Consider the following 14529-nt stretch of genomic DNA (forward strand, 5'->3'; position numbering starts at 1 on the left):
GTTTTGAAGATATCCGGCCGCTGACGTAATAAGTAGAAAAATCCGCATCGTCGCGTAGCACATTCCGAAATTCCATAACTCTTCATTCCGAACTGACGAATCATGATATGCCCCACTGCAATGTCTTCTGACATTACAGCACGGACCCAATATCCAATACACAATTGCTGATTGGAAGTGACGTGAAATCAGATATTGCAATGGTGTGTATATCATGAATATATGAATTGAATATCGTGTTTTTACTAAATGACACATATGGGCCTGCGAAATTTGGCTTTCAACAACATCGCGGGCCCATCGGACCCTTTACGTGCAGCTCTTGACTTGAGCGAGCAATGAAACTTACCCCGGGGGGGTACTTAGGCAAATGGAGGGTACGGTATGTGCCGCCGCCCTTAAGGCTAAAAGTACCTTTTAGAATTTAGGATAAGTCCTGAGGGTCGGAAAAATCAGAAAATCAAATTTCAGTCCCACTAAGGGTGGGAAAAATAAGAAAATTTAAACTTTCTACCCCCTGAAAGATCCAAATTTGGTCAAAATTGGTCAAATTTGTCCCGCTAAGGGTCGCAAAATTCCCAAAAATTTTCTTAGTTTTCTCCTTTTTAGTCCCGGGTAAGGGTCCCCCCCCCCCCCCCCCCGTCAGCTCGCAACCCTAAAATTTCTGCTGACCCGCTCTAGCATTTTTTCTGCGCGCGGTAGTGTCACGTGTTCAATATTCTTTTCCGCCATTTTGTATATTTCACTCAAATGCAAATTTCAGTCTTTCTGAAGCAAACATCGCTGTCCAGTGGTTGCGGTTGTCCTCCTTCTTCACTTCACAAAGAAAATAAGCAGTCATGAGTAGAGAGTTCAATAAGAACAGAGTCTTTGTTGGAAGACTTAACCCAGAAGCTCGGACAAGGGACGTTGAAAAGTTTTTCCGAGATAAAGGATTTTCAAAGGTGAAGAATGTAGATGTCAAACTTGGATACGCCTTTGTGGTAAGGTTTTTGAACTTTTTTCGCCTTTTCAATATTGAAATCTAGATTATGAATACTATGCCCCCTTTCAACAATGGTCCTTTGTTGTATATTGACTGCAGTCCTGAGAAAGAGCTTACTAGAGTCTTGTAGTCTGCTGAGAAATTTTTAGCTTTTCACTGTGTTTTATCACTTTAAAGATTAATTTGTAAGCAAAGTAACGTTCTATTTGCTTGAAGATTCAAAATACTTGTTCCACCACTATTTATACAGTTTTCATCATTTTCCAAAGAAGATGAGCGAGACTTTTCACAGGTGTATACTTACTTCAGTATACTTCAGTTTGATTTGATGATATTCATCTGTCCAGCTTCTCGTTAAGCCCAACATGTGTAATTTGATCGAAAAGAGCATTTGATTCAGCCAATCTCGTTTTTTATTTATTAAGTTGTTTCTTGCAGCTAGGAACATTTGGCGAGTTCCTGTACGCGGCCGCAATCAAAAAAAATCATAACTTCACTCATTAAAAAATGGCGTTTGTGTCTTTTGGCACTTTTTTTAGCCTAGACGATGTAGCCAACATAGTAAGTATAAGCACACTGTGCTTTTAATTGGCTGACATTTTCTTTTGCGTCGGAAAAACTTTTTCAAACTTTCAGCAATGATTGACCAAACTGTTGTTACAATGAAAATTATCCAGCGCATTTTTTGTCTTCTTACCTTCTTCATCTTTAATGAAGCACTCGAAGTTTACTGAAAGTAAGCACATAAGATATTCTTATAATTAATGATATTCATTTAAACACGCTTCTCTATGCGCTGCGGTGGAGTGCATGACGTAACTTGCGCGGCAACTAACTCGCCTCTGTTGGAAGATCATTTTGGGCGTTTTGGCGTTACCACCCTCGAATCAGCGAGCATCTGGTCTTTCCGCAACTCTTTCCACCATTTTAGAAAGCCTTAACAATAGATCCAAAAGGGCGCCATAATCTTGGAAGATAATTTGTTTTGGTCTCTGGCTTTGGGAAGTAGCAATGTCTTGGGTTGTTTTCCATGGAAAATGGTAAGAAGCTTAAGTTAACAAGTGTCATTTAGTTTTTGCTGGCTTATAGAATGGCAGGATCCTAGATGGTTTCCCTAACTGTCTTGAATCTTTTGAACAGCCAGTGATATTTCGTATATCAGAGGGAATACTGTTGAAGAGTTTTTGACCCTGTACAGCTAAGCTCTCACAAATAAATTTGCGAAAGCTACTTCACTCAATTGTTCGTAGTTGACCACCTTTTACAGTCCGTCTCCTTCAGTGTGGCTGAAATTTGGTACTATACCCTCTAGTATCGACCAAATATAAATACTTCTGTATCTCTCCCTCCTCCTTTGTACAGAATACATTTTCAAAATTTTCAAATGTTTCCAATAATCGAAAGCACTAAGGCCTTTGATTTTATTAAAAAAGTTCTTTTGTACAGATTCAGAATTTGGTGGATGCTGTTTGGTGACCAAAGCTGAGAACAGTTCCGTGAGTGGCAGGCTGCATCATTTGAGGCGTGCGATAGCACGCGCACACCTCCACACACACCTAAAATGTCTGAGGAGTGCGATCAATCGCACCCCATAAAGTAAGTTTCACAACTGAAAGTTGTGCATAGCACTCCTTATCACACGCCTAAATTACTAAAATTAAGGTTTTAGGAGTGTGATTGACCACACGCCTGAAATTTTCAAATGGAGTGGTCCTAAATCTGACAGCCCTGCCTAAATCCAAATATAAGAATAATTGCTTCTCATACAAAATATAATTTTTTATTACAAAATTGTTAACGTTTTAAACACAAGCAATGGATTCAGAATAATAGAGGTAATTATTTTTACACTTTTTTATCATATTTAAAAACTGACATCTTGTTAGATGTTTTGTTTTGAGAGTTCTTGTAATATAGTTTATTGTTCAACTTGGAGATGGAATGTTAGTAAACATAGAATTTTTTTTCATAGCAGCTATTTGGGGGGCCGGATTTAGGCAGGGCTGTCGGATTTAGACCACTCACGGTAGTCAAGGTGAGGGAAATTGCATAGATCTGCAACATTGCGTAATTTTGCATTTTTTGCGTTGTAATATTCTGCAGCTTTATCGCTGCATAATTTCGCAGCCATGGCCTATGGACAAAAACAAGCATTCCAGGGCCTGGACCGGGTCCCAAAATGATGTGCATTTTAAAGAACAACCCAAAAGGAAACTTTTCACCCCAGGGGGGGGCAAGCAGTTAGTACAGAACACTATGTGTACTAACTGATTTTTGGAAAAATCTGTACCCCACCACCACCCCCTGTCACTTAGTACACCGTGTACTAACTGTCTTTGACCTTGCTCAATATATATACCACCCCCCAAAATAAGGATCCGTCTCTCTACGGTGCATTCCAGGTGAATTTCACACCCCAGGGAGGTTTTATGAGGTGTATTTTTACGTTTTTACCTGTCTTTACCAGGTTTTTACCACTAACTACTTTCAAACAAATAAAAATATAACAAATTATGGAAAAGGTCAACCGCAGTGGGGGGGGGGGAATTGATCAATAATTTTTTTTTCAAAATTAATATTTACCAGTTAGTCAATGAAAACACTAGTAAATAAAAAATAACGTAAGGTAAATTAGTATTAACACTAGGAGAAACAAAATTATACAACTTATACACCCTTGAGTTCTTAATATCCCGCTGAAATAGTGCCAAGAGGCCTAACTTTTTCCAGGAAGTTTTTGCAAAGGACTAAGTTATGTGTAATACAATTTCAAGGCAAGCAGTAAGACTAGCTATAGCAATCAGCTAGATATATAAGTACACATATAAGTACACTATCAGGAAAAACGAGACAAAAACACACAAAAAGAGTCATTTTCCAAGTTTTTCCTTTTTTGTAAAAAGTATAATCATATCTCTCGATGAAACTGTAGTAGTTTTAACCAGTTTCTAACCTAGTTAAAGTGACAATAATGACTTTCTAGAAACATTTTTCAGACAGAAAACACAGCATGTTTGTTCAGCAACTTATCCACCATCTTTAGATAATATTTTCTATTTTTCCCGATTATGGATCGGATGATTGGATTACCAAAACAAAACAGAAAACGTTCGAAAGTTCGAAATTTTAAAATTCGAATGTTTTATTTTGAATATTTCTAAGAGTTCTAAGAGTTCCTAGAATTGTAATGTCATGTGTCAAGCTGTTAAAAGGTATTCCTGACTGTCCTAGAAAGAAGATACATAAAAAAGATAGAACCATAAACCTCTCATAAACTGATAACAGTAAAAATCTGAGAAATCTAGTTTAAAATTCTCGTTTTGAAACAGTTAATACACCTTTTTTCTTCCAAAATTCTGTATACACCACCCCTTTCGGCAGTTAGTACACAGGTGTACTAACTGTATTTTGCAAATTTGAAAATATACACCACCCCTTTTGGCAGCTAGTACACTGGTGTACTAACTGCATTTTGAAAATTTGAAAAATGGACCCACCACGGTACTAAGTGTCATGGGTGTCGTGTACTAACTGCTTGCCCCCCCCCCTGTTCACCCTAGCATTTTAATTTCCTACCTAGTGATAATTCACAATCATTTATGGAAGAAATGCTACTTTGTTCATAATCGCACACTTTCATTGAGAACGTTGCGAAAAATTGCAGCGCGTGCTGAGGGAAGCGTTGCGAAAAGACGGATTGGCTAATTCATCAACTGTCATTTGGAGTTGGGAAATTCAAACGTTCTTCCCTTAAGCTAAAAAGGTTAACAGTTTGGGCAATAGATATCAATGAGTAAAAATGAGTCAAATGAGCACAAATTGTGGTGTTTTCTGTAAATCTGAGAATCGCAATAAGATCCGCACTGCAGATAGAAGTTTAAATAATTTTGGCACCTACAGCAATTACCAATTTCAATTTCTAAGTCAAAAAAACGGCCAGTTACCAAAGTGCTTGATTTTGATTGAAGGAATCAGGAATAGGTACAAATAGGTAGGTAGTGGAATCAATGAGAGAAAGAAAATCAACAACTTTGGTTCTTTAGTTTAAAGGCTCATTAGGCATCAATATCAGCATTTTGCTTAAAATCCACAGTTTTGGACTCATTTACTTCCTCAAAAGTAATTATCGGCAACACAAAAAGTTTCAGAGCCATATTTCACAGGAAAAATCTGCTGTATTTATTTACCATATATGAAGACCTTACACAAACAGAGAGGCTAGTGCTCAAAGAATGGGCAGATAAAGCAAAATAACTCAACTTGGATGATCCTGAGTGGGTTTGGCGCGTTAGAGGGGATTCAAAAAACGGGTATTACCACAAGAAGTTTCCACGAAATCAAAACCATTAAATCCCGTAATCACAAACAAAAAAACACAAAAAAATATTAAAAATACGGAAAAACCTAAAAAGAAGTTACAGAAAAAAGAAGTTCGAAAAAACCTAAACATCATATACACGAACGCCGATCAGCTCACGAAGAAAAAGAAGAAAGAACTTGTTGAGATAGTTACCAAATCAAAACCTCACATGATAGCAATATGCGAAGTAAAACCGAAAAATTGGAAGAGAGAACGTCTCATTGAGGACTTTTCCATTCAGGGATATTCAGCACCTTTCGAAACGAATGCACTAAATAAAGTTGGCCGTGGAATCGTCATTCTAACACATGAATCGATAAAAGATCTTGTTGTCGAAATAAGATTCGAGACTGAATTCCAAGAAGCTTGCATGGTCGAAATTAAGTTACAAGGTAATGACACTTTGTTATTTGGGTGTATGTATAGAAGTCCTACCAACACAGAGACATCTGCCAAAAATAATGCTTCACTCAACCTACTACTTAGGGAAATTGGCATGAACAATAAGTATACTCATAAATGCATTGTTGGAGATTTCAATTACAAAGACATCAACTGGGAGTATTGGTCGACACCCCACGACGAAACAAAGGAAGATGAACAGTTTCTCGATGCCTTGAGGGACACATTCTTCTTCCAGCACGTTGATGAGCCGACTAGAGCAAGAGGAACAGATGAACCATCGTTAATCGATTTGATACTCACTAATGAAGAAGACCAAGTCAATAAAATCAACTACTTAGCTCCTCTTTGCAAAAGTGACCGTAACGTACTCTCATTTTCATTTGAATGCTATCTCGACCCAGAAGTGTTAACTGAGAGGTTCAATTATAATAAAGCAGATTTTGCGGCGATGAAAAGACACCTGGAGTCTTCAGGATGAGTAGACGATTTCAAGGTCCGAGCTGAAAACCATCAAGTGAATGGTTGCTGGAAGATGTTTCAAGAAAAACTACTGGAACTAAGGGCCGAATTTGTCCCACTTTCAGCAACGAAACGAGTCTATGGGAAAAGAGGAAGATTTGCAATAAATCAGGAAATCCAACAATACCTTAAAGAAAAGCGGCGTCTTCATCGAAAGTGGATACGATCGATCGGTACCAGTAGAGAGGAACTGTCTAGAGTTGAGTATGTGATTGCACGGAACGAAGCTAACAGAAAGATAACACAAGTAAAAAGGGAACTTGAAAAACGGATATGTGGGCAAGCAAAGAGGAGTCCAAAAAGATTTTGGAGACATGTTCGTAACTCCATGAAAACAAAATCTGGGATCTCGCCTCTCCTGCGCAACCCAACGGATAAATCTTCTCTTCACTATACGGACGAAGACAAAGCTGATATACTACAGGATCAGTTCTGTAGTGTATTCACGAAAGAGCCTGATGATAGTCTTCCGGAGTTTCAATCACGTACCGATTCTAAAGTAGAGTTTAATCTCACTTTGGAAATGGTCAAAAAAGAACTTAAAGGTCTCAACCCAAATAAGTCAATTGGTCCGGACGAAATTCATCCAATTATGTTGAAGGAGCTAGCGGACTACATAGCTGTCCCGCTCCACACAATCATGACTAAATCATTTGATGAAAGTACTCTGCCAGACGGATGGAAGGTTGCACATGTGTCACCAATATATAAAAAAGGGAGCAAAAATCTAGCTGAAAATTACAGACCAGTCAGTCTTACATCCATCGCTTGCAGACTGATGGAAAGAGCGCTAAGGGACCAAATTATGAAACATCTGGTAGATGAAAAACTATTATCTAGTAAACAACATGGGTTTATGCCAAAGAGATCAACGGTAACACAATTACTTACATACCTTGATAAATGTGCGGATTCGATATCAAATAATAAAGTAGTTGATGTGATTTATTTTGACTTCGCGAAGGCCTTTGACACTGTACCACACCGCAGGCTGCTGAAAAAGCTGAATGCTTATGGAGTCAGAGGATCGGAGCTCAACTGGATACAGTCCTTCCTCGTTGACCGTTATCAATATGTTAAGGTAAACGGAACATTGTCGAGAAGATGTAAAGTTATGAGTGGAGTTCCACAAGGAAGTGTACTTGGTCCACTACTTTTTGTTTTGTACATCAATGATTTACCAGAGGCTACGAAAGCAGAAATGTTCCTGTTTGCTGACGATACAAAACTGGTGGAAGAAATAAACAACGCCGAAGATGCGCTCAGGCTACAGGAGGACATTGATGCCATGGAAAAATGGTCAAAGGACTGGCTTTTAGAATTTCATCCGAACAAGTGTCATGTTTTAACACTGGGTAAATTTTGGAACATCAAATATGCCCATCCCTATACCATAGCAGGATCTGTTCTAGAACATGTTGACCAAGAAAAAGATCTAGGAGTGATAATCGATAGTGACCTGACCTTTGAAGCCCATATATTCAGTAAAATCAAGAAAGCTAACTCTATCGTTGGCTTGATTAGCAGGAGCTTCGAATTTCTCTCACCAGATATGTTTCGAACGCTTTTCATTGCATTTGTCAGACCCCATTTGGAATATGCACATGTAGTATGGTCTCCAAGGCTAATCAAACATATCAATGCAATCGAGGGCGTCCAACGAAGAGCTACAAGGCTAGTTAGTTGCTATAGAAACTACTCATACGAAGATCGGCTACGACTCATCAATCTACCTAGCTTAAAGACCAGGCGGCAAGTTGGTGATATGATGGAAGTTTTCAAGAACCTCCACATTTATGACGAGTCTATAAGATCAGAGAAATTTACTCCTCGAACACGACCACGACGTCAGCACGATTACGAGCTTCAAAGGAACTTTGCTAATGACGGTATGAGAGGCTACCAAAGCAACTCTCTTTTTTACAGAAGTGTGAAACCTTGGAATGATCTAGAAGAAGATATTGTTGAAGCACCGTCCTTACAAGTCTTCAAAGAGCGTTTGATAAAAGAATGGGAGAAAAAACTTTATAAAATGTAAAATCATAAGTTCTGTTTCATAGAGGTCAATAGACCTGCGAAATATATTGCTATAAAATAAAAATATATTCAACGCCTTCGATAGGTAAAAAATTATAAAACTTAATAAGAAGTTACAAAGGTGGTGACTATAAAGGATTTGTTCTGCTTGTGTCATTTGATGACATTAAAATCTTTCAGCCAGTGCAAAGGTAGGAATTTAGTTGGGTCTTAGAAACTGAACATTTTTATGGTCGCCAAATGTTGATAACTTTTTCAAATGTTCATTATTTTAAAAATGCCCTAATTAGATTTGATGATAAATTTTTGAATTTCTTTTTCAGGAATTTGAAGATAAACGTGATGCAGATGATGCTGTTTATGAGCTTGATAGAAAAGAATTTTTTGGATCTAGGTAAATTATTTACAATTTTTCCTTGTAACCTTAGGCCAAATAAAAAAGATGCCTTGTTTCTAGAAATCAGCTGGGTGAACTTGTTTTGAAAGTCACTTGGGCACAGAAAAAATTATTTTATTTTTGTGCTGTTGAAAAAAAATCTCGAACTGATGATTATTTCAGAAAAGTCAGCTCAAAAAAGTAGAATGTTTCAATAAAACACTAAAGTTTTGTAACAGAGTACTATATGTACTATACAGCAAAGGTGAACAAACATTCTTAGATATTTGTCTTGTATAAAATTTATGCTTTAGAGCAAAACACACATAACTTTTGTATTTCTGCTTGGAAAGAAAAATCAAGAGTGTATGAAAATGTTAAAAAGTATAATTTGCGGCCAGTGGGGTGGAAGTTTTTGTAATTCACCTGCGTTTTCGGAAACAAAGCTATTTCTCTTTTGGCCTTATCAAAAAGGCAAAATTAATTGGGAGTGTAGACAACTTCAAAGTTCTTAATTGGTAAAAGGGCTTAGCACATTACAGTATGTGGCCCCCAAAGCGGCGATCAAATTTGAAATTTCTCTCAAATCTAGAGAAAAAGAGATTTTACAAAAAATTTTGTTGCATGAACCCCTTTAACATCTCTACTTTATTTCCTGGAAGTTTTTTTTCAAAATTTTCAATTTCAACAATATTTTTCAATCGCTTAAAGATAGGTAGCTTTTTTCTAATGGCCCCCAAAACGGAGGTTTGAAATTTTAGCGATTTCTCGAGATATCTTTAAGATATGAATACAAAATTTTGACCATAGTTTTGAAATATGATTTAGAGGGTTTTGGGCATAAATTTATTTGATAAAATTTTTATAGTATACCCCTGGTTGTCAAAATGCAGGTTTGGGGCCCCAAAAACGGAGGTGTAGTTAAAACAAATTATTAAGCCCAGTGGTAATAGGGGGAAAAACTATGAACATATTTGTGTTTTCCCTTAAATTTACGACCCGATGGATGTAAAATTTATGATTTTTATGAAATATTTCAAGATTTTCGATATTGCAAAGTCCAAACTGAAAATTTAGAAATTTTCAAAATGACAATTTTGATTTAACAACGTCTTAATCAAGTTTTTGAAAACAAATCTCTTTTGAAAATAGTTCCATTCATGTATGGAATAAGCTGTGAAAATTTTAGAAAAAAAGCTTAACTGAAACTGAAAATATTAAGCTTTAAAGATATTTTTCTCCTATATTTTGCAAAAAAATGACAGAATTTGCCATTTTTGCTGATTCAGCGAAAATTTTTATATATATAATGTTAATTTTCTGTTATAAACTATTAACTCAAGGTGATAGGAATAGAATTCCAAGATTTTTTCTTTTTCTCATATTTAGAATTTTCGGTTTTGTCAATGCTGATTCTAGGGCTCCAAAATACTGGTTGACCTTCAAAATGCTATATCTTTTACCTAGCCTCTAAAGTCACAAATGTATTTGCATTTTCTGAACGGCATTAGGTGTAGAAAGTTTTCTATACCCCGTTTTCATAACTTATTTTCAATATCCAAGGAGCTAGAGTGAGTTATACCCAATTTTTATCTAATTATGGTGTTAAAATATTTCCTTTAGACGCAAATATGTTATTTTGAATCTGTCTCAAACCAGCAAAAACATGCTCATTTTTAAGTATACCCATCATTCTTTCAAAATAAACAAAAATTGTTTAATTCTGATAAATCTACAAGTCAGAATCTTCATATTAATGAAAACCTCCGTTTTGGGGGCCGTCTCCGTTTTGGGGGCCATATATCTTTTACAAAAAGCTGATTTTAACCAAACTAAAAAAATAGAAATTTCTTTGTTTTCTTCAACCAAGTCTTTAGCCCTTTGTTTGAGTATCAGAAAAATATTTTTCAGATTGACAGTAGAACATGCAACTGGCACACCAAGGGAAGGTGGTGGTGGTGGTGGCGGATTCAGAGACAGAGGTCGCAGATTTGACAGGTAGCTTTAAGTCTCTACAATATTGTCCTATAAATGTTCTAAAAATCAGGTTTTTCCCCAAGAACATGCAATCAAAAATTGAAACTTAAATGTTTTGGCCTATTGAATGAGTTCTGTATTATGTGTAGCAATAATTTAAATTGAAATAAAAAATGTGAAGGAACATATTTCGACATAACCCTAGAAAAAAATTAATATTGAGTTAAGCTGTATCTTTAATCAATCACATAACTTTTTGCAGAGGTGGTGGTGGTGGTGGTGGCAGATCACGCCCATATAACACAGAATGGCGAATAATTGTAAAAAATCTCTCCTCTCGTGTTGGTTGGTCGGTAAGTTAATAAAAAAGAATTCCAGATATCTTTCTCTGATAATTTTAGATTTAAAAGCCAGTTTTTAATCACCTTTCCATTTAATGCAGTCTTCACACTGCTTTTATTTGTTTGAAGAAAGTTAATTGAAGCAAAGAAATAGAAGAAATGTAAATTTGAAATAGATTTCAAAAATTTTTAAATGATGAATTTTTAGGAAATGAATATCTGTTTTGGTAATCACTGTGTGGTGTAAAAAATCAAATCATTCAAATCTAACCATTTGGCTTATCCCAAAATCCTACACTTGGTTTGGTCACTCACTGGCTCCCTGGCTAGAAATCCCTTCTAATCTAATCAATACTGGCCAATCAAATGGCTTATCTATCTATCTTTTGGTTGGCTTTTGAAGTCATGGCTGCCACTTTCCACTCTGCATAATGCTCTAAGATCTTCCCTGGCCTATCAAAAAAAAATTTGGTGGCATATCTATCAAAAGTCTTATGCTGGCTATCAAACTGTGGTTCACATGAATCATTCAATGTTTTTGTTTCTGTTGGTTTCAACAATGGTGATTGAATATTATAAGTAATTATCTTCTTTCAAGATTCGAAAACAACATCCTCCTGCAATAACGGTAAAGGTTTATATTTATTTCTGCCCCTCAGTCTTTAGAATGTATCAACACATTTATTTTGTTTTTCCTTTAGGAATTGAAAGATTATTTCAGAGGAGCTGGCGAAGTGACATTTACTAAAGCCAATAAGGAAAGAATGGGCGAAGGGTAAGAGAGCATTTGTTTACAACTTATCTTCTCAGGATATCTATCCAAGCTAAGAACGAGCCCCGACCTTGTTCTCTGCGTATTAATAATATCAGCTTTTTGACGCTTACTGATAACGCTAAAAAATACCCTGGCATAGTCTGATTTTCTAAAACAAAACGTCAGATTTTGTTTGTTCCTGGGTTTGAAACCATTGCATTGCAGTGTAACTTTGTAACGTCAGATTTTTTATGACATATTGTTTTTAGAAGTTCCCCCTTTCTTTTTTCTGACATCCACCAAATTGAATTCCCTCCAAATTAAACTTTTTGAAAATATGATCTCTTTTAAGGTGGTTTTGCTTTTTTTTGCTTTTTTTGTTTACGCCATTTTAAGGATAAATTTTTCAGCAAATGCCAAATTGAATTCCCGCCAAATTTAGTTTTTTCATCCATCCGCCAAATTAAATTCCCTCTAAAAAACTTTTTTCTCCTAAAAACTTTTTCGGCCATCTGCCATATTAAATTTATGCCAAAATTTCTTCCTTTAAGGTATACAATTATTTTCACATGGATTTAATGCATAGAAAATTTAAAGCATAACCCTGTTTTTTGCCCTTTTTTAAACTCCAGCAGGCTTTAACTTTCGACTCAAAAACATTTGGGATAAATAACTATATAAAGTCTCTCTCAATATAATTTGCAGCTGAGACAAAAAAGGCTGTAACTTTTGACAGAATTCGAATTAGATGGCGGTTTTGTGCTTGTTGAAAAGATAAACAGGAGTGGAATATCATCAAAAAAAGTCAAAACTTATCAGAAAATGAAGAAAAAGAATTTAATCAACTTCAATAATTGTGCTATAATTATCACACGAGTGATTCTTTGTTCTTAGAACATCATTAATGTGAAAAAAAATTTCAAATAAATTTATTCCATCGAAAGCTATAGTCCAAATTTTATCACTGATCTTGTAGAGAGCAATTAATCGTTAATCACACTCTCCAATGCCGCGCCAATGTTTACAAAATTGGTTTCAATGTTTTTTTTCTTGCATTTTTTCTTCATCGAACGTTTTAATTGCATTCGAAATTTATTTTGTGAGAAAGAAAATCAATAAACAACAATAAAAGAAAGACATAAAGAGAAGAGAAAAATATACAACTCTCAGTGTAATCTCTGTAATTTACTTTCCTAACTGGGAAAATGTAGTGACAGCCATTGTGCGATTAGCTCGTAATCACATAATAACTCGTGCAATTATATTCGAATTGCACTCGTTATCATGTGATTGCATTATACTTATTTGACTGAATGAATATTGTTTGAATTTTTTTTCGCATTTATGACATTCTAAAATTAAAGAATTTCTGATATAAAAATGAAGATCATAGCATTATTCTACAAGAAGTTGATTTTCATCTTCTTCATTTTTCATCTTTGTATTCCATTTTTTGATTTTTTTCTTTTCTGATGATATTCCACTGCAAATTTATCTTTTAAACAAGCGCAGAACCGCTATCTACTTCGAATTCTATCAAAAGTTACGGCCTTTTTGTCTCCGCTGCAAATTATATTGGGACATACTTTAGTTGAAATTAAGAGGCTTCGAAGTACCTCCGAACCAACCAACTTTCTTTATTTGTTAGAAAATGGTAAGCAAAACAAAGATTTGTGCACACTTAAAGCTAATGGATGTTACTGATGTCACTGAGTTTGTAATGCCAGTGGTCAGTAAAATGAAGTATTTACCCTACTGTTAAAATTTTGAAGGGAAATTTGTCTAGTGCAACTGCCTCGTTATTTTTCCAGGGTTGTTGAGTTCCGTACATACAAAGAAATGCAAAGAGCTATGAAGAAATTTGATGGTGTTGAATTTTACGATCGTCGATTGACACTCATTGATGTAAGTTTTGCTTTTTGAAAATTACTATCAAGCTCAGAGAGTATTGAAAAAAAATTAGTATTGAAATGATACATCGTACATAAAAACTATTTTTGTAACAGTTTGTAAGCTTTCCTTCTTGTAGACCAAAACACAATCAACAATTTAAAAAAACTCATCTTCACTATACAGGACAGCCCTGGGCCACCAAGAGATCATTCAAGATCAAGGAGTCGCAGCAGGAGCCGTTCACGTAAGCGTTCCAGAAGTCGTACCCGATCACCAGACCGTAGGAGAAGACGAAGCCGCTCGCCTGCCAAATCAGTATCACGCAGTAGAAGCCGTAGTCGCAGCAGATCTCGCTCACCTAAACGCTCTCGCACAAGATCCCGATCTCGATCAAAAAGTCGTTCTCGAAGTAAAACACCAGCCTCAGAACGTCGTTCCAGGTCAAGATCGAAGTCAAGATCCCCGCCACCTGCCGAAGATTAACGTACTGTCATAGAACTGTATGATATATCTGTACGACTCTTGGCGGCTCGAGTGATGCACTCGCAATCGTTGCGAAAACGGGAACAAAGTAGAATTCTTTTACCAAACCGAGACTGAACCAAACCTTTTTATCCTTTTTCGATTGTAAATACATTTTATCTGTGGGAAGGATACTACAAAACATTTTTGCAATAAATAAATTTGAACAATGTCACCCAATAATTTTTTTGTTCTACACATTTTTTTAAGGATGACTGGAGTTTTTCAGCATTCTCAATCCTTAGAAATATATGCTATCACTCTTAATGTTATGCAATATTCTATGTTTATTGGGTCAACTGATTTCACTTTCTTTACTTTGGTCATAATATACCTTTCTAAACTTGCTTTTCGAATTCA

At 35.9% G+C, this 14529-nt stretch overlaps 1 protein-coding gene across 1 annotated transcript; it reads left to right on the forward strand.

Annotated features, from left to right (window-relative positions):
• The first annotated feature begins 706 nt into the window (after positions 1-706).
• On the forward strand, positions 707-14352 carry LOC136818916 (serine/arginine-rich splicing factor 5-like). Its single transcript, XM_067075157.1, has 7 exons — positions 707-983; positions 8630-8700; positions 10594-10680; positions 10922-11012; positions 11702-11775; positions 13566-13659; positions 13831-14352. Exons 1-7 carry the CDS (start codon positions 840-842, stop codon positions 14128-14130), a joined length of 861 nt encoding a protein of 286 aa, XP_066931258.1. The 5' UTR covers positions 707-839; the 3' UTR covers positions 14131-14352.
• Positions 14353-14529: the final 177 nt, after the last annotated feature.

This window comes from Clytia hemisphaerica, unplaced genomic scaffold (assembly GCF_902728285.1).
Source record: "Clytia hemisphaerica strain Z4C2 unplaced genomic scaffold, Clytia hemisphaerica genome assembly, whole genome shotgun sequence".
In the NCBI taxonomy this organism is placed as follows: Eukaryota; Metazoa; Cnidaria; class Hydrozoa; order Leptothecata; family Clytiidae; genus Clytia; species Clytia hemisphaerica.